The sequence below is a fragment of the Calliopsis andreniformis genome, chromosome 4, assembly GCF_051401765.1.
Source record: "Calliopsis andreniformis isolate RMS-2024a chromosome 4, iyCalAndr_principal, whole genome shotgun sequence".
NCBI classification, from domain to species: Eukaryota; Metazoa; Arthropoda; class Insecta; order Hymenoptera; family Andrenidae; genus Calliopsis; species Calliopsis andreniformis.
In genome coordinates, this window is record NC_135065.1 from 13,303,854 (window position 1) to 13,329,778 (window position 25,925).

At 45.5% G+C, this 25,925-nt stretch overlaps 2 protein-coding genes across 2 annotated transcripts; one reads left to right on the forward strand and one right to left on the reverse strand.

The window, feature by feature from the left end:
• Positions 1-690: 690 nt before the first annotated feature.
• On the forward strand, positions 691-5,027 carry Sirt6 (sirtuin 6). The gene is made up of 7 exons (XM_076377344.1): positions 691-1,142; positions 1,319-1,446; positions 2,026-2,144; positions 2,224-2,347; positions 2,410-2,583; positions 3,019-3,142; positions 3,295-5,027. Exons 1-7 carry the CDS (start codon positions 1,077-1,079, stop codon positions 3,784-3,786), a joined length of 1,227 nt encoding a protein of 408 aa, XP_076233459.1. The 5' UTR covers positions 691-1,076; the 3' UTR covers positions 3,787-5,027.
• A 2,554-nt stretch (positions 5,028-7,581) lies between these two features.
• Positions 7,582-20,504, reverse strand: LOC143178596 (uncharacterized). The gene is made up of 4 exons (XM_076377343.1): positions 20,486-20,504; positions 13,071-13,144; positions 8,407-12,753; positions 7,582-8,288 (listed from the first exon to the last, which is right to left on the reverse strand). The coding sequence occupies exons 1-4, from the start codon at positions 20,502-20,504 to the stop codon at positions 7,719-7,721; spliced, it is 5,010 nt and encodes a 1,669-aa protein (XP_076233458.1). The 3' UTR covers positions 7,582-7,718.
• Positions 20,505-25,925: the final 5,421 nt, after the last annotated feature.

Here is a 25,925-nt window from a genome sequence, read left to right on the forward strand (position 1 = left end):
TGACGTTTCTTTCATGCGTGTTGAATTGTCACAATTGACAGACCATTAGAAATAATATAGGGTCTATTATCGAAGGTAGTTGACATTTGGAGCAATTATTAGAACGAGTTTCTTATTGAATGTTCATAATTTTTTTGCTTTCGCTGACTGTAGTTTCATGGACTATTAATGTACGAAGTTCTCTTATAAATTTAGCTTTGAGGTTTCTGAGAGGATTTGTGTATATTCCTATCTATGTCCTAATATTTGAAAATTAAAATAAAAGGCCTGGTGACTTTAAGATCTCTTCAAATACCCTTAGTTCATTGAACCTCAATTAACTCCGATATCGCAATTCCAGCTCAGACATAATATCAATACAGTTATGCATACTTCTATCTAAACCTAGGGAAAACCTCGTGACTCGATAAAAGCTTGTCAGATAAAGACCAATACCGCTCCTTTCAAATCGACGTCTCCATTCGGAGCCTCCCCACGTGGGATCGATAAAAAGATGAAAGCAGCGATAACGAAAGCGCGCGCTTTTCGCTGTCCCTTTCCATGTCAACGATGCAGCAGCGTTTCAAATTTGCCGCGAAGTCGAGCTTAGTCTCGGTAATCTCCTCTCGATGGCGCTGACTCTTCGCGGCATGAATTGAATGCACGCGAGAGACTCAAGCGTCTGCAACGCTAAGGCCGCCATTCTACAGTAGGCGCGCGAATCGCGCATGCGCGGCACGTTTATTATCTTCTTTCTGTTCTCACAAGTGCCATGTTCCATTGCATGGCAGTGCAGTCTATAAAACAGAGAATGCGTTCTCGGTGGATCTCGAGTTTCCTATCACTTATCGTCATTCGTAGCGTATAAACATAACACAGCACGCGCGGTCATTAACTTACAAATTGTTTACGTGTCGCGTCCGTACAGCACATGGGGCGCTCCGCTTAAGAATATCGTTCCCGAGATGCTGGGTTCTGCGCTGTAACGAAAGTAAGGGGAAAAGCGAACGGGGGAAACACGGAGGATCGTGGGGATCGGTGGAAAACGGTTCGTCGGGCTGCGAATTATCGCGAACGGTCCGTGGGCTACGAGCAAAATGTCATGCAGCTACGCGGACGGACTCTCGCACTACGAAAACAAAGGAGTGCTGGGTCTGGAGGAGGTAAAAAGAAAAAAAAACAGAAGAAGAGGAGAAGTGCATCGTTCGCGATCGCCCATTTGGCGGGAGTCGACCGCCACTCGTTAACATTCACCCTCTCTCTCTCTCTTTCCCTCCTTCTTGCTGTTTTTACTGCCTCTCGTTTTTGTTTTTTTTCCATCCTGTTCTCCTCTTTTTAGAGGTACGACAGCGTCGAGGCGTTGCGGCTGAAATGTGGTCTCCTGGCGGACTGGATCCAAGCGGCACGGCACGTAGTCGTTCACACTGGCGCCGGCATCAGCACTGCTGCGGGCATTCCGGATTTTCGGTGATTATCATTTGTAATTTTTCGCTCGAATCCCCACCCTGCCCCTCTGCATCTTCCCTCCCTCCTCCTGGACCCCGCTGCCAGCCCCCCGCTGATCTGTTGTGCGCTCGAGAGCGCCACCGGTCAATTCTTTTAAATTAATCAAGCGGGAACGACTGCCGCGAAGAAGAAAGCGGAATCCCTTTTGATCGACGTCCACCATTGTTGTGCGGGCGACAACGATGGTTGATGGCGATGGCGATGCGCCCTGGGACGATCATGCGATTGCGTTAGGGATTTCATGACGCTCTCTGTGAATATCTCAGAGCAGATTGGAGCAGATTAGAGCAGAAAATATGCAGATGCTTACTGTATTAGTTGAATAAAAAAGTTTTCTAATGCAGGCTGAGGTTGGAGCTTGGATGAGCAAGAAATAAATTAGCAATTCAGTTTTTTGATAATGCAATGAAATCTTTATGATATTGTATTATCAAAAAACGAATACAATACTTTTAAGTTATGGAATAAAAAGTACACTACTAGTAAAAAATATGGAACCACCTGATTCCTTACTTACATGGCCTCCATTTGATTTATCAGTGGAACAAATGGAGTATGGACATTGGAGCAGAAGGGTCTGAAACCTACCATGAGTATCTCTTTTGATGAAGCAGTACCCACAAAGACACATATGGCATTAAAGAAATTGGTGGAAGCCAGTGAGTAATGTTGTGACGGTGAACAACACATATATTGTAGTCAATGCAATTTTTCTTTCATAACTTCTGTTTTCTATAGAAAAAGTCAAATTCATTGTGAGTCAGAATATTGATGGGTTGCATCTTCGATCAGGAGTTCAGAGACAGTACCTTGCTGAGCTGCATGGGAACATGTTTACAGAACAATGTGATAAATGTGGGAGGTTGGTATTGATTAATAGTATAGGGTTTTGGAGTAGCTGTATGTAATGAAAATCGTTTTCAGGCAATTCATTCGGAATTTCGCAACTAAAAGTGTGGGCAAGAAGTCACTTGATACTGTCTGTAGGTCTGAACAGATAGGAGGACGACCATGTCGTGGACGAATGCACGACACTATCCTCGACTGGGAACATAATTTGCCGGACAGCGATCTAACACTATCTGACTTACACTCAAGGTAACTTATGAAGCATTCGTGTAACAAAAAGAATGTCGATTGATTTGTGAAGACAGTTTTGTTTTCTATTATGGCGCACAAGAGAAGGAAATATTAAGGCACTGTATAAAGTTTCATGATGAAAAAAATGAATAGAAATGTGTTTAAACGAGACATGTCTATGTGTCTATATGATTATTTATTGATGCATTCTTTTTAATCAAAAATTTGGTATTTTTTGCAAACAGATGAAAGGAAGAGTGCCTAACGTGCATTTCATGGTTGTTCAAGTACATGTTAGACGTTTAAAAATTTCGATGCTCTGTATCCGCGCAAGTATGCAAAAAGTTTTGGAATACGTTCCAAATTGTTCTCAGGTTTCAGTTGAAAATTATTTCCTTTACGTAAGTAAAAGGAACATCGACGACGAAACTGTATATGTGACTACATTTACAGCGTCGCGGATCTGAGCATATGCCTCGGGACGACGCTCCAAATTATTCCAAGTGGCAACTTGCCACTGTACACCAAAAAGTATGGAGGCCGGCTTGTTATATGTAACTTGCAACCTACAAAACATGTAAGAAAACATTTTCATTCTTTAAACGACTTCAATGAAATTGTCACTATTTTCGATTGAGATCTTTTAGCAAATGTTTTACTTGTGTAAGTTAAATAGAAACTATCGATGTAATATGTGGCACAATTCTTAAATAAAGGCTCCGATTTTAGGACAAAAAGGCAGACCTGATAATCAACGGTAACGTGGACGAAATAATGATCAGCGTGATGAAGAAGCTTGGCTTGGAGATTCCTGAGTACGAGAGCACGATGGATCCCACACGCAACTCAGACACGACGTCCAAGGAGATGGACTGGACGATACCATCCAGTCGAATAAAAGAGATGAACGTGCTGTACAAGAAGATATGCAAGCCAATGAAAAGGAAGAGGAAAACATTCATGTACGAGAGGGAGAGAACAGAGACGAAGCGGGAGACGAAGCCGAAGAAGCAGGCGTTCATGATGAAGGACGAGATAAAAACGGAGGACGCAATGCATCCATCAAACGTCTGCAATAATACGGTAGACGGCGACGTGAGTAGTAACCCAGTAAAAGTTGAGGAAGACGCGAAAGATATGGAACCGTTCGAGTTCTCCGAATTATCTGCGGATATTATGACTCAACCTGTTACTGATTTACCAGTGGATGACATACTGTAGCATGATTTCAGCGCACAGTGATCCCATCGACCTAATACTCCTATTAATCCCACTCCACGTTAAATTTATCCACGAGTGCATATAGGATGAATGTTATCTGTATGTGAAGAATGCCTAACAAAAAAAAAAATGCAAGGATAAAACGAAAGAAATGGGAATGTAAACTAATTTTATCCAGGGCAAGTTGCTTTTTTCGTCACGGAAATGCTGCAATATGTGTACATAAGTGTAGTAGTGATTTCGCGATCGCTTTCATATTCTGTGCGCTTTCTCATTACTCCAGACACGATTCTTCCCTGAAAACGTAACTTTCAGCGAATAACGTGTACCATATTTCCAAGTTACGAGTATATGATGCATGCACCACGTTTTTTCTCCACTACCTGTACCACCTGTAACGTTAAGTACTTAAGGTAATTTGTTTAGGATCGTTTGTAATCGACGTCAACCGGAGATTTCACAAGCGATCACGTGTCGATATTACGTTTAATTAACATATATACGCTGTTCGTGTTTTCTCAATAATTCTCATCGCTTCCGCGACTTCTCGAAACGTGACCAAAAGTTTTTTTGGAGCGTTTTTTGTAGTTTACGCGGCGATTAACCCTTTTGGTGTTGAAAGTGCAACGCTTCACGCACCTCCTCTGTGCGGAAATCGTTGATAGTTGATTGTTTATTATGTATCGTCGCGCTCTGCTGATTCGAGTGCTCATAAGCGCCTAAAAAATACCGAAAGGGTTAACGCGACACATATGATGAAGTTTTAACTCTATAACGTTGCTACTTCAAGCGTTTAAGATTGAAATCTTTTAATAGAAAGCTCCGTAAAGAGCGTCGATGTTGTTTGGTCCATTTGATAGTTGAGTGTCTCTCGTTGAACGCGCACGTTTGTATAATCGTGAAAACGTGAAGTTTTACCCTTGACAATATATTATATATATATATACACACATCTCTCGAGCGACATTGGAAAGTGGAAGTGCAAAGATTTGAAATTGAATATTGAAAAGGAACAAAGGCAAGCGAGGTCTTTCTTATATCGGCATTCGACGCTATTTGGTCGATAGCGTTTTAACAGTAGGACGCAGATTAGTGAAACGTGTAATATTTATATGTAAATAGCGGATACGCGCTTCGTTGCTCCTGATAATTTATTACTTTAATTGACACATTATTTACTGGACGTTACTATTAGTAAAATATTATAATATTCGACGGGAAATAAAAATTGTGGAAAGGGACTTACGGCTTTCATTCTTTACTATTCCCTCAATTTTATTATCCTCCTTTTTTCAGTTGATCGAAGATTCTTAGAAAAGCTAGATAAATCACGAATAGTTATCATCTTGATATCGTATATTCTTATTCATATGCTAAGTTTAAACAATAATACAACATAATCATGTACACGTGCGCTACAATAATTATTCCATTAGCTTAAACTCTCTTAATCAAGAAAAAAAAACTTCACTCCAAAGATTCAATGTATCTCACCTTTTTAATAAATAGATCTTTATCGTTTACATGTTTTATACTTTTTTACGCAGACATCACCGACGCGTTGCAGCACAATCGACGGTGAACGAGATCTGAAATAACGTTTCTGGTTCTCCTGAAATCGAAAACTTTATCGACGATTCGAAAATTGTACGGCCACGAATGAGAGAACCTTCGGAAACTGTCGTCGTTCGCAGCGAGAATATTCGAGACTCGAAGATCGTAAGATTAACACAGAAGAGGAATCGAAGCACTCATCCCCGAGTCACACGAACAACTAAACTACTACCTGCCATCGCGTCGAAAATATTCCTCGCCCAAACAAAAGAAACGCTATCTCAGAGGGAAATTAACTAGGGGTGACCTCCGTGAAACTTACAGCGAAATTAATTTTCGTCTTCTTTTTCTAATGCTCTTTCACTCTGTACTTTCGTTCTTCTCTTAAGCTTCGAGCACAATCGACTTATCTATATTTACAGACGCCTAGGACCTATATGATGAATTTTCACTGGTCGCTCTTAATCTTAATATTACGGGGCCCGATCGCCCCGATCGTTTATCCGCAAACGAAACGCAAAAGTCTGGCATTCGAATATATCCGTATGTTCTTAATAAATATCCTGCTCGACTTAAAATACTTTTCGAAGTTATATCGACTTAAACTGTACTTGAAACGAAACGGAAAGCACCCCAAGGCAATTTGAGAGGCTCGACTTTCGAGCGTCGATTCGCACGCAGCTGCTTTCGCTATTAAAGAATAAATACAGTGAGCTTCGAAGAGAGACAAAAAAGGGGAAAGAGAAAAAGAAGACAGAGGGAAGTGTACACTGCTTAAAAAAGCAAGTAGTGTACAGATTTGTGATGCAAAAAGGGATCGTGATACGGTGAATAATGAAACACAAGAAAAGAGGTAGAAAGTAGTAGAAGAGAAAATTATGACGATTAGAAGATACAAATCGTTATCGGTTGGCTCGATCGAGCCAGGAGCCGACTATTTGGTATAATTGCATTTAAATATCGCGCGCCTTTCTCGGAGAGCTTACGTAGAGTCATGCACTTTGCGACGCCACGAAACTTAAACTTATCGAGAGTGTTAATTAGGCTATCTATGTACAAGTAATCTTTCATACGCGATGGAATAGAAATCGATTATTACATATGTATACATATATATATAATTATATCAGGATAAACTTTCCTATATTGCTCTACTTGTGTATCGTTTATTCGACTTGCCGAGAGAACACGATCGCTGGTACTGACAGAGTTGATCGAAAAATTCTTTCCGAAGTACTTGATTGATAATTGAAACGCTCTCGTCTAGATTTTCCTCATCTGAGAATCGATGAAATGACCGGCTCCCTAAGTACGTAGACAAACAATAAATAGAAGTATATATATATGTATAGAAATATATTTATGGCTAATTCGTTGTGTAAAACGTACATCTTTGGGTTCAGTACGGCCCAGTCGACAAGTGGAGAACGCCTACGAATGAGCGCGTAATTTAAATGCTTAAGACGCTCTCCTTTTATCCTATCTCGACGACCACACTTTTTCCTCCCCTTTTGCTTACACACACATATATATATATATATACTTCGTCTCCGTGTATTGGCAAGGCTATCGTTTCCTTTTGGCGTAGACACAAGTCCCTACACACACCGAAGACGTGTGCGAGTCACACGTGCGTGGATATTATATATGTACACGATATAACAGAGATACACGCGAGTTACACACTGTCGCAGGAAAAGAACCGACATCTAGGCGCATTACTCATAGAGAAAGAACGTACACACAGTGGTCCTGTGATCACTGACCCTATATAGTTAAGTCGCAAAAGGAAAAGTGGTGCTGCGCCCCCGAAATCGATATTACATTATTATATTCCTCCCTCTTTTGCTATTCAAGCGAGATCTTCGTGACAGAATGAAACGTTTTTTATCGTTACTGACACCGTTGCACTTGGATTTGTTTAAGAGTATCATCAAGTCTTGCCTTTTCCTGAGAGAAAAGAAGTAGATTGCAGTAATACTGAACAGGGAAAATTATAGTATGTTCTGAATTATAGTACACAAGAGAAATTAAGGTAAATGATGCGATCCTTTTCTCTCAGAACTGAAGCTTCTCGACTAGATGACACTTTTAGTCTAGAGCTAGTTGAATGGATGTTCAGTGACGATAAAATGTGTTCTTACAAGTTTCTGGTATTGACAGAGTTATTATAATAACTATAGGCACAGAGGAAGTGCTCAAAGTTCTAAAATTCTGTAGAGCGAAAGAATTAACGCAAGATCCACCCAATTGATCACTAATATATCTAAAAAACCCAATTATCTCCACGAAGATTATTCCATCAGTCGTCTGGCTTTTGCAAAGAGGGAAGGTACTTAAGGCACGATCGTGAAAAATCCAAGGACCCCAGAGCAGCCTCACTCATGGTTGCGTTTCACTCCCAGCAATTTAGCAGCGTCGTCAGCCGACGCCTGTAGCACCCGATCGATAAAGCTCTTGTCTCTGATCCCCAGAAGATTCGAAATCAAGTCATTATCCGCGCTCTCGGTGGCATCTGGGTTCGCGTTCTGAGGAATACTCGCCAGCTTGCCAGTGAGGGTCGTTAGCTTCTCGTAAGGGTTGAATCTCATCAATCCACTCGGCGCAGCGTCCCCCGTGGCCACAGGAGCGACGGTGGGCAAGGAGATTCTGTCCTGGATCCTGGGATTACCAGAGTTGGCCGCCACCAGGACAGGTGGTTGCTGCTGGCTTCGAGGCGTGATCGTGGGCGGCTGCGTGGGCGAGTTCTCCTCGTCCCCGCTAGTGCCCACGTACATGGTCGAGTCGATGGACTCGTGTTTCTTCCTGTGCCGCAGCATGCTGTGCTTCAGGGTGAATCTCCTGCAGCAGATGTCGCAGGAGAAGGGCCTCTCGCCAGTGTGCGTCCTCATGTGTCGACGCAGGTCTTCAGCTGACCAGAATCTCCTCATGCAGAAAGCACAGACCACCTGGAAATGTCGAGGGTGCTCTTTTAGTTGGTGCTGGGTCTCTCAGTGATCTATGAACAAGTAGTTCTAGTCACCTTCCCTGTAGGAAGTGTCCTCAATGTCTATATCAAACACTTACCTTTCTGTTGCTATAGTCTGGAAAACGTCCTCTCTTCTCTTCCCCATCGCTGGGGTGGGTTGGTGGCGGAGGCTGTTGTTGATCCTCTGCAGCGTCTATGTCCATGTCCAGCGCACCTTTTGCTACCAGCATCTCGTAGGACCTTTTATGATTCATCTTGATGTGCTCCAAGCACTCCTGTCGCTCTGCGAACCCGCAGTCGCACAAGTGGCACTTGAAGGGTACATCACTGGGTCCAGGCGAGGACCTCGGCGAGGGTCTTCTAGATCTAGGAGTGTCAGTAGTCGAGGTCGACGTGTTGGAATTCGATTTAGGAACTCCAGTCATAGACGAAGTGTCTAAGCCCTCTGATACGCTAGACGACTGGCTATCATAATCACTCTGCTCGTTCTGTTTCTGGCACTCCTGAGGACTGTTCTGAGGCTCGCTGGACGGAGTATCTGACCTGGACTTAACCTTGCGAGCGTGCTTCGTGGAACGGTGTTTCTTCAGGTTGCCCAGAGTGGAGAACGTCGAGCTAGGACACTGATTACATTTATAAGGCCTCTCGGGTACGTTTCTCATGGAGAAGGAGTTATTGTTACTGAGGACCGCCTGGGAGTCTGGGGACGAAGAGTTTCGCACTCTGCGTATTTTGTTTGGGTTTGCCTTGTGCTTCCTCAGGAGATGGCGATCGCAGTTGGACTTGGTGGTGAAAAGAAGAGAACAGTGGACACACTGATAAGGCTTCTGACCCGTGTGGGTCAGGATGTGTCTTCGGAGGGATGACGTCCAGGGGAATGGTCTTTCGCAGTAAGGACAGATGACTCGGTTGGGTGCCATGGAGTACGCAGATTTCTTCTTCTTCTTCTTCTTCTTTTTCTTCTTCTTCTTGGACGAGGTGCTGACAGAGTTCAACGAGTTCACAGAGTCTGACTTCTCGTCGCTGCCAGAATTATTACAGTCGCTGTTAGACGCTACCAAACCTTCTTCATCGCTCAGATACTGTGGCTGAAATTGTTGGTACTGCTGGGAAGCATTGTCGAGGAGCTCTGAAACGCTGGCCAGGTCTGTCGCTGCATCCTCCATCTTCTCAGACTTCTCTTCAGGCTCACTCTTCACGGCTCGTTTATCCATACTGTCACAGCTATCATCGTTATCCATAGTTTTCTCTGCATCCAGACTCTTCGTCCCTTCAGCAGCATCCTCATTGCTCGTCGACTCAGCGTTCATCGACTCTGGCGCGTCCTTGGTGTTCTCTTCAGTCTCCTCCTTCACCACAGCTTCCTTGGCCGAATCTGAGCCCTCCAATTGTCCTCTGAGCAAACTTGTATTCTTCTCCTTCTGATCCTGAGATTCCTGGGTGTCTTTATCCTGTGGATCCTCGTCGATCACGAGCTCCTCTTCAGAGTCGTTGTCCTCGACCTTGTTAGCCTTCAACTGCTGCGCCAGAATAGCATACTTCACCTGGTCCGAGATGGGGTGCTTCGAGTACTCAGAGCTCGAGTGCTCCACTTTGGGTAGAATATTCTGATAAGACTGTGTCACCTGGGACTGGCCAAGATTCTGTAACAAGGTAGGATGGCTGGAAGGAGGCCTTCCTCTGGTCGAGTGTCCTCCCCTGGGTCTCTGGCTCCAGTGCTGAGGATGCTGCTGCTTGATATGTCTCTCCATGTTGCTCCTCAGGGTAAATCTCGCTGAGCAGTGCTCACAAGTGAAGGGCCTCTCAGTCCTATACCGTCTCTGCTTCTGTTTAGGCATCAGAACTCCATTCTTGATCACCATTTTCACAGAGTTCGACGAGGGGATATGATTCTCTGGCTTCTCTCGGCTGGACAAGGCTTTGCCAGCTATCTTCGACGAAATCAGCTTGGCATATTCGTTCTGCTCGCTGGACTGAGAGTTCAAGTCTCTCCCTTGAGCGAAGGACGAGAATCCAGCGGCTGCGATGGTCGGTTCCACCAGAGTGCCTCCACTAGTTAACTGGAGTCCTCTTACCAACTCCTTCTGCAGTCTATCCTTCATGGTAAAATCCTGCCCGAAGACGTGGGGGTTGAACATGTAGGGAGGTAAGATCCCTGCTCCCACGCCCGCGGAGAAGGTGCCAAAGTTCCGATATAGCAAATGGGCGTTAGCGTAGAGAGCCTCTAGCGAGGTCGGCTGAGAGCTACCTTGACCAGCTTTCAGCAGAGCCTCGGTCAGCAACAGTTGACTCGTGGCATTGTAGAGATCTTTCTGGTTCTTGCCAAATTGGTCTTGTGAATTGTAGTCACTGTCTTCTTTCTCCTTCGACTTCTTGCTGAGATCCAGAACGTCCATGGAGAGGTCCAGAGGGCCATCCTCGCCGACGTTCTCAGAGACACCCAGCCCCTTCTTCAGGTTCATCGGACTAGCTTGTATTCTTTGGTGCGATTCTGATTTGGTATCACTGACTAGAGACACGCTGCCCTCCGACGACCTCGACTCCAGGTCTTCCTCGACCTTGGCCTCATGCGCAGCCTTCTCCTCTGCACTCCGCTGCATCAGCTCCATTGCTTGACCAGGCCTCGAGAACGCCTCGCTCTTTTCGTAATGGTTGTGCATCGCCATCGCCGAGTTGTGCAGCTTCGCCTCCTCTATTATCCTAATTTCACCTCGACCTTCCATAGGCACTGATGGATAGTGCAGCTGGGTCTGATGCTGAAGATCCTCGCGATCACTGGAATACACTAGGCTCTTCCTCACGTCGTCCTTTATCACTCTAGGCGAACCCCTCTCCACACTATCGTTCGTCGAGTCCTCATTGGGATGATAAATCAGAACACTCTTGATGTCCTCTCTAGTGAGCTTCCCATGTCGGTTCCTCACGTGGCGTTCGCAGTTGGCCTTGGTAGTGAATGCATAATTACAGAGAGAGCACTCGTAGGGCCTGTCTCCATTATGGGACCTCAGGTGCCTCACCAGGGTAGCCTTATCAGTGCTAGTGTAAGGGCACATGTTGCAGGGATAAGGCATGCCTGGACCAACGCCCATGTGCGCCCTGTTGTGACCCTTCAAGGCTCTCAAATTAGGAAAAATCGCGGTGCAGAGCCTACAGGGAAACTCCCCCTTCAGCTTCATCTTCCTGAACTCGGCTGCAAAGGCATCCTGGGCTTCCTCTTCATGGTATTCCGAAGACAGTGTGCCAGAAGACCCAGAGGAACTCACACTGGGATTAAATTTGATATTATTCTCAGGCGTGCTAGCATCTGACCGAGGGAAGTTCTGCAAAATGGGTCCAGAAGTGACTGATATAATACTCTGTATATCAGCGAGGTCTTTCCCCTCCTTGGCCTCAGTTAACGCAGCCTTGTTCTGCAAATCCAAACCAGCGAAGAAGTCGTCTCTTCTCGATTGACTGTCATCAGACACTCTCGTCTGAGAGTTAGTAGTGCCACAGTCCGTTTCGTGAGCGTCTAAAGCGGACCTGCAAGGGAAGGCTCGCAGACACTTGGAGCACTGGAACTTCGCCACTTCCCCAGAGGCTGGACGGTGCAGCGACTGCTCGCAGACAGCCCTGGCGATGGCTGGGAATTTATCAGACGAGAAGTCTACGAAGGTGAGATCGTTGAAGCCTACGACAGAGTTCCTGAGGTTCCTCGCGGTGTTCCCAATGGAGTGCTCCGCGAAGTGGATCATGAATCGATGGAGATTCAGAACTCTGTGGTTCTTGAAGGAGAGATTGCAGGCGTCACACTTGGCAGGGAACTCAGGGTGGCTGCGCTCCAGATGAGCCTCCAGTAGGGCGCTAGTAGCAAAGTCCTGTCTCCCACAGACAGGACAATTGTACACATTTTGACTGTCATCTGGTCGAGTTTTCATCTCTGTCCTCGAGCTATTTAACAGAATCTTGTGCCTCTTCTGGCCCTCGTTGTCGCTCATGAAGTCAGAGCACTTTCTCTTCAGACTGGGTGATTTATCCTGTCTGTCGATGAAGTCTGGCGAGTTCCTCTTTGCTATTTCGTTGTTGTTGTACTCCTCGATGTGACGCCTCTTGGATGGAGGCTTCTCGGAGTCTGAGCTGCCCTCGGAGTCGGTGCAACTGTGCGGCGAGGTGGATCGATGTGCTGTTCTCAGGTGCCTGTTCATGTTTCCATTCGTGGTGAAGGCCATCTCGCAGTACTTGCACTTGAAGGGACGCTCGCCGGAGTGCACTAACACGTGCCTGTCCAGAGAGCTCGCGGAGCTGAGCACCTTGTTGCATACCCCGCAGCAGTAGTCGTCCTCGCCGCTGCAGTCGGTCCCGCTGCGGGGCGAGTTGTGGCCACGCAGGTGGTTCGTCAGCTCCCTCGAGCTGGGCAACACTGTGGGACACGCGGGACAAGGGTGCGCGCTCTCGGGCAGTTCAACCTGGAGCAGGCGAAATATTTAGTTTGCTTTTCTTTAGAGGGGATCGTGCACGTCAGAAGCCAGAAGATATAGAGACGAATCAAGTGATGGAAAATCAATTATAACGCCAAAATTTTTAGTTTTCGTATAATTTGATGGAGGATCTTTCAGTATTATTCTTGATGACAGTAAAAATTCATTAAAATGTTAAATTAAAGTTTAGTATAGAATTTTTAATAATTCTAGAGAGGAACTCCAAGTGTTAGAAGAAGAGACAATGTTTTTAAAATACAGGTAAATTGTTTTAAAACAGAATTTCAAGAGATAATGTAACTTACACTTGATGGTGGCGATGCAGCATCTGCTTGCGCTTCGTTGTCGTGTCCCTGGTCAGGGCCACTCTTCACAGTAACTGAAACAGGAAAAGAAATAAAAATTGAGTATAGAGAACTGAGAAGCTTAATAGACTAAGTGGTATGGCCATAAAATGTGTCTGACATGAAGAATTATTCTACTTAGAAGGCTGCGCCTGGCTACGACACGCCAGCAGTAGAATAACCCCGCGGGTCAGACACATTTCACTTGTCTTTAACAATTAGAAACCGGGAAATGAAGTCTTAAACGTAATTTCATCTTATTTCGACATGGAAAATCATTTTTTAACATTTCTGACGCCTGTTCTAAATAACTTATATATTTTTCGGCCACTATGAGTTTCAGTTTCTAAGGACCTTAATTGAAGAATTTGATCTCATGGAAGAAAAGCGATTCGTAGTGATTCGTCAATTTCCCATCGAAAGCGATCTATCTGATCCAATGAACAGGGTATTGTTTGTAAATTTTTTTAATTGCCCGAAGCGGCGTCGCCCGCTCGATGCTATCGCGCCCGTATCACAGAGAAATCCGACGTGGATTCCGGAAGCTGATAGACCGCAAAGAACAGCGTAAAGCTGGGACAATGACACTTATCAGAGGCCTCGCGACGTTTTAAACCGCAATCATCCTTATTTACCAGGCCTCTGGAAGTCGCCCCAAGGATCCTGGAGGCGACTCTGGAGCACACACTTCCGTGAACGATACCAAGATAAAAGGAAACTGTGTCGTTTGGAAAGAAAACATTTACAGAACTCGATATTCGCTCTCATTGTCCTTTTGCAAGTAGATTTTATAAGCAATCTAAGATAAATTACGCAGAGTACATCTGGAGAAAAGACAAAAATCGAAGTGACACAAGCATACGTGATCTCCCGCCTTCGACTTTATCTCGAGGAACGCTCTTCTCATCGAGAACTCAGATAAACTGTTAATAATGGCCGCGAAGTCGAGCCGTATTATCGTCTTGTAGCAGGAAGCAGACAAAACATCTCGTTATCAGCGTTCCACGGTTGGCTGATCTTAAGATCATTGTCACGAGCGCTGTCGAGCATCTCTGACTACTTCGTCGTTTGATTCCTTCTTCTTTAATATAAACTGTGCAACATTTCTTCGTCATAGACTCGTAACTGTGTTCATTATACCTTCAAATTATTAAGAATGTAATTTTGGAAATCTATCCTGCACTATAAACTCCTCAGTGAGTCTATAACGAAGAAATATTGCGTCAAAGTCTGTAGTACCTACGTTTGCTTTCTGTTTATGCGACGTATGAAACAGTTGACATTTTTCCAGGCCAAGCTGAATCTTTAAAATCGCTATTGTCGAAGAGGCGTGAAAGAAACGGGTTCCAGCGTACCTGCCTCGACGATCGTACCTGCGCGCAAGCAGGTGACATTATTCATGCGCGTAAATCACGCGGACGAAACGGGTTTTCGCCCGCTTAACCCGAACTTAGCTTGCGGTTTGCGTTCGCGTTTAGCGCGAGCATTTGCGCTTAAGTGTGGGAATATCATTCGATACGAATGAGTTATGCCTGGAGAATGACCTCAACGAGACAGTTTTTTTGATGATATCGAGTCACGAAATGGGATCGACGTGTTGGAATTTTTAATTAAGGCAGTGGAAAATTTAAGACATTTTGAGTCACTGTACAAGGTAGCTTGAGCCATGGTTCAAAGTAGTTTGAGCTGCTGCTCAAGTTTTTCTAAGCGAACAACTTAAAGAACGTTTAGTAGAAGTGCTCAAATTATTTTGAGCCACTGCTCAAACTATTTTGAGTAAGGGAAATCCCATTCCCTTAACTGAAGAATTTTGAGACAGCCAGAATCTCTAAAATCGGTCTCCAGAATATGGATTGTGAAATTAAGAATAGGAGAGACAGGGCAACCGGTGAAATTCGGAACAGATTCTCCCGTCATGACAGGTGGAAATCCAGCTGCTTTCCATTTCTAACGATCACCGATCGTTAGGCGGAGACCAATCGTTACAGGACTCCGTGAACCACGAAAACGCGATTTCTCTAATTTTCCTCGTCGCTCAACTCCTATAGTATCGATACTCGGCGCTTTCCACTGTGCAATGAACCGAGATCGAAACGCCATACTTCGAGGCATCTCGAAACAATGGACGTTCGACTACCTCCACTCGAAAGGAAACAGATAACTTCTTCTAGATTGATTAACGCAATTCTGGGAAGAGCTGCCATTCTTTGCCTCCTCATCAGTCCTCGATAAAACGACAATGTTTTCCTCGAGTGAACGTCTGCTATCGATTCAGCACGATTCGAAGAAACGCTGACAATACGTCACTTGTCACATTCGATAGAATCGACGACGAGGTTCTCGCAATTTACCCCTCTGCTAATTTAAAGAGAAGCAAACAGCAAGGTACCAATTAAATGAAAAATTAGGGGCTGAAACTTCTGTGGAGGTTTCTCAGAATTCATGGCAGAGCAACCATCGAGGCCGAAGGGTTCTCGAACACGAAGGGCCGAAACTGCCACGCCCTATATCTGCAATGCACCCCCAAGGAGAGAGAAAGAGAGGGTCGCGTGATCGCAGAGGGCCGTGGAAAAGGGAGCAGTGTCAGTCCATCGAGGGCGTACATGCGCACTTCCGCCAACCCGAGACTCCTACGAATCATAGGATGCTGCGCTGAATCCCTGGTGGGGGAGATACTCGCCATTGGCCGCCTCTCATCTGTCGGAGCTTTTATCTCGTTTCCCTCCCCTCCGCGCGGCTGACTTCCCCTACTCCCTCACACCCTACCTTTCCCCCGCGCACCTCTACCCACAGGTTCCCCTCCAGAGACTGTTTCCGTTTTTCCTTCATCCCACATCTACTGTGCTCTTATACACTGAAACGTCTATTAATGAGTTTAAGACTAAGTTTGAAGCTGAAATATAATTTTCGAAATTTTATTGATACTGGCTTTCATGAAACACGTCAGTGGGTGACACATTTGGTAATGCTAATTTATTTGTCGATGAATGACACTTGTGACGAAAGCTAGAGGAAGAAGAAAAGGGGTGTTCAACTCCTCTGCACCCTCTATTTCTGCTCCATAATTTTCGTCATTTACTATATCATTATCTATTCTTAATTTTCTTCAAATGCCCAATATCCAAATTTCTCAGTTCCTTCTTTCTTCCTCTTCCCTTATCCTGCTTCCCCCACCGGCCTCCTCTCTTTCTCTCTCCCTCCTGCTGCCCCCCTATTCCCTGGACGATCACTGTTCGACCAGCAGCGTCTGGGTCTCTTTTCTCCATCTCTCCTCTCGTTCGTCCCGACCCAACCGTACTCTCTCCTCATCTCCCCGCGCCGCCATCGCAGCCCACCCACCCCCTCTTCATCCCCGCTCTCTCCACGCTCGGATACACCCACGCAGCACGCAGGAGAGAAGCAAAGATGGCGGTCGGTTAGTGTGTTTCGAGAGTCGTAGCCCTGACAACCTTGGACTTACCCACCCGTGACACCCTCGCCCGACCGCCAGACACCCTCTCTTCCGAGGGTGACACACACGCTCCTTTTTTTCGTCTATTTCCGCCGTGGGAGAGAGAGATCGTGGAGGGGAGATAAAGGAAGATGGAGCAGAGGAAGGTTCTCGCGATGGAGAACTAGAGAATGTGAATCAGAGAGTTTTACCTTTGAACCCCGAGTTAAGATTGGATTTTCTATGGGAACGCCCTTTTTAATGGAGAATCTTTTTTTTTGTAGACTGTTACTGAATCATTTCCGTTGTGGACCTGCTGTACTCCTTATCACTAATATTCTGAACATTCGAGAATCTAGATAGGAAAGATCAAAGATAATTATGACTCGGTTAATCAATGTTCTGCTACACCTCGAATACGAGAAAACAGGTCAAAGAAATCGAAAGCCGATAGTAATTCTGCGCAATCTTTCTTTTATAGTAGTCTTCTATTGGAGGATTCATCTGATAAAGAGGAGATCGATATCTCTGGGAGAATTAAAATTCTTATACTTTGACCTGACGTGAGATTCTGTTGCCTAACTTTGGGATTTAATCTCACTGCTAGAAGTGATAAACACCTAAAAATCGTCAGGCTGAACATGTAGCTCTATGATCTCCAAGATTGATTGATCGATATAATTACTGCTATACTCAGTACTATGAATTGAAGCTTATTTTTAAGACGAAAAATTCCAATATTTAAAATCTGAGTATCATTACTATCAAAATTTCAGATGATCTATAAATGATCTTTAAATCCTCAAACCCATTTTCCTACGATTCCCACTAAATGACTGAATCGTCAGGCAATTCTGAAGCCTGCACAATCGCACTATGGCAACGTCGGGTCGAAGTGATTTCGAAACACGCTATTATCTCGCAACGGGACCATGATCGACAGCGCTTTCTCCGAAAACGCTGATCTGGCCCGCGTGTAAACACAAGAAACGTCCTTCTAGATCAAGAGCAAACAGAGAGTTCGAGCCACGAGCTGGATCGACCGTCTCCGATGAAAATGAAAAAAGGCATTCCTCCGTGTCTCAGTAAACTCGGTCGAAATTTATTTACGCCTGTGTCCCACCACGAAAACGAACGAACATCGGGCGTAGGTGTAAGTGGTTTCTCACGTTCTCAGAATTTTCTTGGGAATCAGATGATCGACGCGATGGAAACAGAAACGCAACTTTCGTGGCGAATCAAAGCGAGGAAAATCCTTTCTCAGGCTCTAGAGGGAAACCATAACGAATTTGTAATTACGACACAACATTTCCATACGAGAATTTCGCCTTATCTTTGATATAGCTGGCGAAATAATTTTGAGATAATTTCGAATATCATCAACAAGTGTTTGAGAATTTGAGCCGATTCAATATAGCCTCGACTAATTAAAAGTAAATAAAATCTGGAGCTTCTGAGAAAGTGTCTATAAGTTACGAAGAACTAAATTTGAAATTCCAGAGATTTCTAAATGAACCACGATCGAGGAAAGTAAGAAAGCGATATTCATAGTTAGAGAAATTATAATATAAGTACTGTGTCACTGAAAGACCATGGGAATGAAACACCTCTCCCAGTTGGCTTTATAAATTTAACAGATTCGCGGATGATCGATCCTCGCCTTCTCGAAGGAGCTACGTGTCGACAGTTCGGAGCATCGGGTCTCTCCCTGCGATTGGCTGAGGAATCCGTGTATAACCCCTCGGCAAAAAGATGTCACTGAAAAGAATCTTCGTATACGTGGCCCAACCGAGTGTTTCCGCATGTACCTAGAGACACGGGCGTCATATCTACGCCCTGCGTATAGATCGACTCCGACACAGGTGTGTAAATCGTGGTTAGATCGTTACGAGCCTCGCCGTGTCAACTGTGCAAATTGAGCTGGCTCACACATTCGAGGGACTATGAAAATAGATGAGGTCTAGAGGAAGGGGCGAAGTCATATGAAAGAGGGGGTTGAGCAAAAGAGTGGTTGCAGAAAATAAATGAAATTAATTGCTCTGGAGCTTAGGAAAAGCGATTTTCCTATTTGAGAGCTGAATCAGGGATGAAACAAGATTGCAATATTATTTTTTTAAGGGAAAGAAGATAATTTTTGGAGACTTGAGTACCGGAAGAATGATTCGAAAGAGTTCATCCGGTCGTTAACGAGGGCGAACGTTAATTGGACTGTTTCGTCGAGAGGGAGAGATCGACTCGAGGGGTGAGAAAATGGGAGCGGTTGACTTTGCACGCCACGCCCTGATTCAGCTTTCACAGGCCTCTGAAACCCCATTGTTCCCCCGTGAAAATGGGATTTTCTCGGCTATTACCTTTCTGAATCTGCATTAGTGTACCGAAAAACGAGCCATAAACTCGTGCCACTCTGACAAAATAAAATCCGAGAACTATAGCTATATATCTTACCAAAGTAGAATCACTTTCGACAGAACCATCAATACCAAAAGTATAATTGTATATAACTACTGATGGTTCCAAAAAAGGATCCCCCCAAAAAATTCAAACTTGATAATACATGCCAGTAGTTTCTCATTCCTGTACATTAAATTTAGAATAAATACAATATTCCTGAAGACTCAATTACATAGTTAATCTTCTCTCTGAAAATACTCCAAAAATCATTGCAAAAAGGCATACCACGCCAAACTATTTCTATTAGAAAGTAAAAAATATTTCTACAGAGGCCAGAGCTCGTTCCAATCACCAAAGATCGTCCTTTCACGTGAAACTTCGTTTCCAAAGCAGATAAGGGGCAACACAGAAGGTCCTTATCTACGTGGACTTAGACAAGTCTCGGTTTCTCTCGATGGTCGATAGATTAGAGCCTCCGAGAGACACGTAAGCGTCCATCAGGCACGATCGTGACGAGATGCTCAACTTCATTCTCCTGTTCGCGAATCGCGGCTATCGAGCGGGCACGCCGAAAAAATCGATACGAACTTCCTGGAAACTGGCTCTGGGTAGGATACCTCGATTGCGTCACCGGCGATCCGCGTAATCTCGTTATCTCGTAAGCTTTCGATCCGCGGCGTCTCGACTCGTGAAACATTTCGCCTTTGCGTCAGACCACCGCGATTTACCGAGAACCAGTGGGAAAATTTGACCACCGACTTTGGGGATAGATAAAGAGGGCTTACTCCAGTAAGATAAACGTGTAATAGATGGCTGAAGATCGAGAGATTTTTTAGATGGGTGGAGCTGGTGGAGTTGATAGAATTTAGTATTTCTCGAAAACTGAAAAAAAGCTATTGACACAGGAAAAAAAATTGAGGAATCTCTAATCTCAAGGGACTCTATATTTAACAATTTCTCGGTATCTAAATCCTTTCTTAGATGAACTATGACTGAATGACTGAAAGAAATCGGGAATCTAAATTGTAAGTAGTGCACAGTCGCACAGTAACATTGACACAGAAATTTCAGAAAATCCGGGCACGAATTAATGGAAACCCCGATACTCATCGACGCTCGAGATAACAGCGAGACGATAATATCTCCAGTTCTTTGTGTATCCGACTCATTAGCCGCCGAAATTGGTTTGCAAGCGAGTTCTAAATATTCCCAGGCCGCTGGATCGCCAGCGATCCAAAAACAATAGACGCCTCGTTAGAGCGGGATCGAAACAAGTAGGTGGGAGAAGATGGCTTTTTTCGCAGGGATCGCAGCCGCCTTGTTCTCCTTCAGCCGACATTCAGCGGAAATGAATGAAAAACAGGCGCGAACGGAGGCACGGGAAACTGTAACAAGTAACGAGACGTCGATATCTCGCGAGAGCAGAGCGCTGAGAGCGGAGGAACCGAGGCCAGCGGAGCGACACGACTGGCCTCGTCGTTGCGTCTAAAATCGCCGAATCGCCGAATCGCCGAATCGCCGAATCGCGAATCCTCATTCGATGTCACGGACGTACCTTTCGTCGAGTAATCCATGCTTCTCTGTCGTCAGCGTCGTCGACTCATGGAGCACCAAGGTCGGTCACTTAACATCCAAACAAACGGCGTACGTTGCACTTTACACGATCCTCCGCCATGGGGTAGAGGTCCTTAGGAGCCTAGAGAGCAAGAGGAACCAGGGTCCAAGGGGAGGTCGAATCTTCCAAACGTCAAGATCTAAAATCTTCAACGTTCCCAGATCCCGAAGAATCCTTGGCACAGCACTCGAGATCAGTCAGCTTCCGAATTCTATTGTCCCTCGATAGGGCAACACACCACTTCCTCGAGCACCACGTCGATCTCTCTCTCCCTCTATCTTCGAACACTGGACACGACGTGCACCATCCACTGGCAGACGCGTGGTTACACGGCGAAGGACGACGGACGAGTAAAGGACCGTCTCGTGGTGGTCGATTTTCAAACTACCACTCGCGCGAGAGAAGAGAGAGAGAGTGATAGAGTACTTGCACACTCGCGGATCGCAGGGGCAGTGGGGGGCAGGTCCACGATGGGAGAGCACACACAGGTGACGACGACGAGCCGACTCGCCACGGAGTAGTGACACGGTGCTTCTGACAATTTCTCTCAGCCTGCGCCGACGAGCCTCATCATCCCTTCTCCTACCTGGCCCCTCTCTCTCTCATTCGACCGGCTGGAGCCCTCCCCACCGCTGGCTACCCTTCACGCTCGTCTTCTGGCTCCTCACCCCTCGGTCTCTCCTCCGCCCGCCCCTCTGTCTCCTCCCCAACGAGCAGCGTCCACGATGCTCCTCTAGCGCTCCGTCTCTCTTCACCGCGTATATACTCTGCTTCGTTTATCCTCCTTTTCTCTCCTGACTCTTGCGGTCATCCCCTCCCCTTGCCAAGCTTCTCCCACGCGGCTACGTGTTCTCCACGCCAGAGAAGCGTACCCTCTCGTCCTTCTGTCCCCCAGTTCCTCCCCCTGCCCTCCAGCTTCTGCGCCTTTTTTCTCTCCTTCTCTCTCTCTCTCTCTCTCTCTCTCTCTCTCTCTCTCTCTCTCTCCCTCCCCTCTCCCCTCACCCCTTCTGCCTAGAGCAGCGTCTTCCTCGAGCTGCCTCCTGCTCTTGCGTCTTTCTCCCTCGTTTGCCGGCTCCCCGCTTCTCTGGTCCTTCTCTCTGGCTCCTGTCTGTCGATCCCTACCCCCTCCGCTCTCCTCGGCCTGCTCTTTCTCGACGCTTCGTCTAACCCCCGCCAAACGACGCGTATCTGTACCTATGCCAACCGCCGCTATATCGTCTGCCACCGAGGCGTGTATGTAGGTGGGTAAGTGTGTGCGTCACGCCGCCACCCACGACTCAGCCCTCGCGCGCGAGCCTCCGGACCCGCTGCGCTTCCCTCTTTCGATCGAGCGCATCCGCGCATCGGGAAAACGGTGCATCGTGCGGTATCGAGAGGTGCAACGGGAGTTGCCTAAACGGTGGCGCGATGAGGGTTGCTTTTCGACAGTTTTCAGGGAAAATGTATAATTTCTTGAATCAAATTACGATGCGAGGGGCTGAGGGAAATTTAGAGGGGATGGTGGATACGTTTCTGCGGTGCCAAATGGCTGTAGAAAGACTTCAATTCTGAATTTCGCTGTTCTGCTTAGCAAGCTGACGATACAGGAAGAGATAGTAGAACATTTAATTCTTAGTAATTGTAGCTCAGGATTTATGGTTTTTGACATTTTGCGCTTCACCTTCGCTCACAACGGCCATTCATTTGCACTATCTGGCATTAATTAAACTTCCATTTAGAATACACGGAATAACTTTCAGGGAGCGCCACTTCATTCCCATTAAATGAAGTAGATAAAAATTATTTTTCGCAAGGTGGAAGTATCCAAAACAATTTTTAGAATCCCTTTTCCCTTGAAAAGAGAACTACGTCATTTATATCTACTTCCACAAGTATGTAGATTAAAAAGAAAAACCTTGCTTGAAGGAGTCTGCGTAGAACGAGTCGTGAAAATTGTCGTCGATAGTTTTCCGTCGATAAGGTGCAAGGTCACCGTCATTGGATGGATGACCGAGCATTAAAGTTTCGTTAGATAATGTATGCTCGCACTTGCGTCAGCTAACTGTCAGAATGGCAGAAAACAACGGAACGATGCTTTCTTGAAACGCGCCATTTGCGACTGCGATAAAACCTTTCGCGAAAATTCACCGTACTTTGAAAATTTCTCTGCGAATTTGCTGAAAAAAAGACTACGATATTTCCTTGTGACGATGCTGACGTTAATAGTAAAATTTCTATCTTAGAGGTTACAGTTAACAGGTGAAATGAGTTACTAATTATTCTAATGATGAGGATTTCCCATATCGCCCGAAAATATTTCTGCCATAGACCAAATGATAATCCTTTACCCATACTGAGAATATTATACCACTAATAATCGCAGATTGCGTGCAATGGTAATTCCACAGATCTTCGAGCACGGGTATCGTTTAACCATTTCAGTGCAATAATAATTGTCCACTGGAATTTACAATCTGTCAGATGTTACGGGGATCCCCATAAACAACCATGGGACATCATTACCGAAATTACTGATTGATCCCTTTCTATTCATCGAGGGCGGCATTCGCTTGGCTTTTATTGTTCCTTCGCCGCTGTGATGCGATCCCTTTCATCGAAAATCGTGTACCTGTGATCTATAGCACCTTGAAATCTTCGTCATTCGATTGCTCGAATGGCCCCACAAGATTGCTTCTCCCTAGATAATGTATTTACGAGGGGTACTGCCTTTTGGCCAGCTACTGTATCAATGGAATAATTTTACTTCACTGGAATCACTTTTCCTTGATTGTTATTGAAAATGAAATTGTGGGAAATATGAACAAATAGAGCAAAAGGGTTGTAGATTTCTAAATTTTTACGTGTCAATATTTTCAAAATCGCCCAGAATTGTCTAATAAGTGTACTATGGTAATGTGAAAATTGTTATGAATGTGTTTATTAACTAACGAAAGACTTACTGGCGCGAAGCGCGAAGGTCCGTTGCGTTTGTCGAGGTAATCGTTAGCGACTCGGCCACCCCCTTCTAAGTAACCCCTTCCAGCGACAATAGGGGCGAAGATCGCGCATACCTGCACCCAGCAAAAAGCGCATAATCTCCACGAAGTCTGTTGGTCAAACAGCCGCGTCTTCAGACCCAATAAAATAATGCAGGACAACAGTTGACTCCTCAGGTATTGTCCCCGAGACAGACATTAGGACCAACCGAGGAAACGGCCGTGCAAACTACCCTGTATAACGTTCTCCTGGGGGTGTCCAGAGTGTCCGTATGCTAATCTCGGATACCTGAGACGCTACGAGCGATTTCCTTCGTATAGAGAAGTCCCGGAGAAATAAAAGTTCGAAGAGGAAGGGTCGGGAGATTGACCGCGATGTCCAGATGGTCCATCGTGACCTGCAGGAAAGGGGTGCGATTGTTAACCCTCGTCATTATTTCATCTCGCGCCTGGACCTGTCGGAAGTCACATTAGATGAGGAAAACAGCGGTAGTCGTTGACTTTTAACCGTCTCCTTTCCTACCTGCGAAGATGAGGGCTTAGAAAATACATTTTTTTTAGTTCCTCTCTATGGACCTTTGGTCTTGTATGTTTCTGATGCATGTTGCAATTCTGCTCTTCTTCCGCCAAGTCTTTAATTAACAAGTTTCCATAAATTGCAATTTTCAATGGCATTTTATACAGACCCTAAATATACTTTCATAATTTCACAAATGATAGCATATTGAAATTTTCTTTTGAAAGATAGTCCACTCGCGACAGCACTGTTCACCTTAATCCAGGCTCCAGCATCGATATTCCTAGCAATTAGCAGGTCAGGCTTAAGTATTTGCCAGCGCGAAGACAAAAGTCGGCGAAGCACGAGGAAACGCAATTGTTCCATAATAGTGGTTGCTGGGTTGACAAAGGGGCAGAAGCGCGCCGAGACGTCGCGACTGGTCGAAGGCGTCAAGGATCCTCTCGTCGACATCATTAGCCATCGGGGGGATCGTCTATGGGACACCCCCAGTAGCTGTACTTTCGCTGTCAAATGGGGCCCCGTTTATGGGCGGCCTAATAACGCGATTGCGGATTAAAGAAACCTTTTCAGTGACTTGTTCTCGAGCTAGGCTCGTTGGTCAGAAACTTGTTAATCCCTTTTATTGCGGTGGTGCATTTTACCTCTCCGCTATTCGAACCGAGCATCCCCCTATCCTATTCTTTGCTACCCCACGAGACACTTGTAAAAGAATTTTCCAGGTGAAGCACACGGGAAGCTCTAATCTTAAATGCCCTGGCCATTCTGTCGTTCTAACGCAAAACAGCATAATTCATACTTTTGTGTCGGAAAAATTCACGTTAGAAATTATCTTTTAAGATAGATACTGTGTTACGAATGTGTCTGCCTCGTTTCGAAGTCACATAGAGACTTCTGAGAACGTATTATGACTAATTTCCGAGGACGTTAGGAAATTTCAGAGATTAGCGGAGGAAGGCCGAAGTTTACTGTTCGAGGGACGCGATTAGGCACGAGATACCTTAATGGTGGAGTATGAGCATCCCACTGTGGGGCTGCCTGGAAATCGAAGCAATATTGCGAGGCTGTTGGAAAACAATTAAGAAACGATTCGTGGTCCACTAAGCTCTCTTTAGGACTGATAAAACGAATTCAACAAAGCTAGTCATAGAATCTAAATAACAAAATATTCTATCTCATATCCACAGACTTATTACACCCTCTTTCCACCCTTTTCACCCCCTCTACAGGATATCCAGCACTGGTAGACTCATCTACCGATCGATCACGCTATATTTCCCAAATCGAGTGGATATTGCGGCCAGGTCGACAGGCGAGGCGAATCGAGAGGAAGGTTAGCATTGACCACGATTTCCGGGACGGAAACCTGTCGACGTGACCGCGTCTGTCTCCCTTCTTCCTTCCATCCCCCTCTGCCACCGACTGGTCACGGTTTGGGCGAGTAATCGGTTCTCCTGGCTGATAAGCTGTTCCCACAGGAAAGTCCAGGAATCAGTGATGCTGCAACGTCAGACGATAGCTTCTCTCGCTTCCACCGTGTTGGAGCTTCGACCGCTGATAAAGCGCGACGACGGGCGATTAGATCGCTCTTGTTTGCTTCTCCTCGCCCATGTTTGAACGGTGATGTCATCGTTGGTCCATCCGGTCTGGGATTAGGTCAAAGTCTCTCCTTGCTCATGCTGATAGAAATCGAACCGATTTTCTCATCCTGCAGGCGCCAATGGGGATGTTTTTCCTTTCAGCTTTTTCTGGGGTCTGTGTCTCTTTGAGTGGGTTCTTGGTTTCGGATTGTTTGAGGAGTTGCTGTGTGGACAGATCGTTTTCCTTGGAGACTTGATTTGTTGGGGAACTGTCTTCGGACTGTCAAAACTAATTTTGAAGGTGGAAT

Coding starts and splice junctions, on each gene's coding strand:
- Sirt6 (XM_076377344.1), top strand. CDS start 1,077: ATGTCATGCAGCTACGCGGACGGACTCTCGCACTACGAAAACAAAGGA. Junction 1,143..1,318: donor GAGTGCTGGGTCTGGAGGAG/GTAAAAAGAAAA, acceptor TCCTCTTTTTAG/AGGTACGACAGCGTCGAGGC. Junction 2,584..3,018: donor CTATCTGACTTACACTCAAG/GTAACTTATGAA, acceptor CTACATTTACAG/CGTCGCGGATCTGAGCATAT.
- LOC143178596 (XM_076377343.1), bottom strand. Junction 12,754..13,070: donor CTGCATCGCCACCATCAAGT/GTAAGTTACATT, acceptor CGCCTGCTCCAG/GTTGAACTGCCCGAGAGCGC. Junction 8,289..8,406: donor CAGACTATAGCAACAGAAAG/GTAAGTGTTTGA, acceptor CGACATTTCCAG/GTGGTCTGTGCTTTCTGCAT.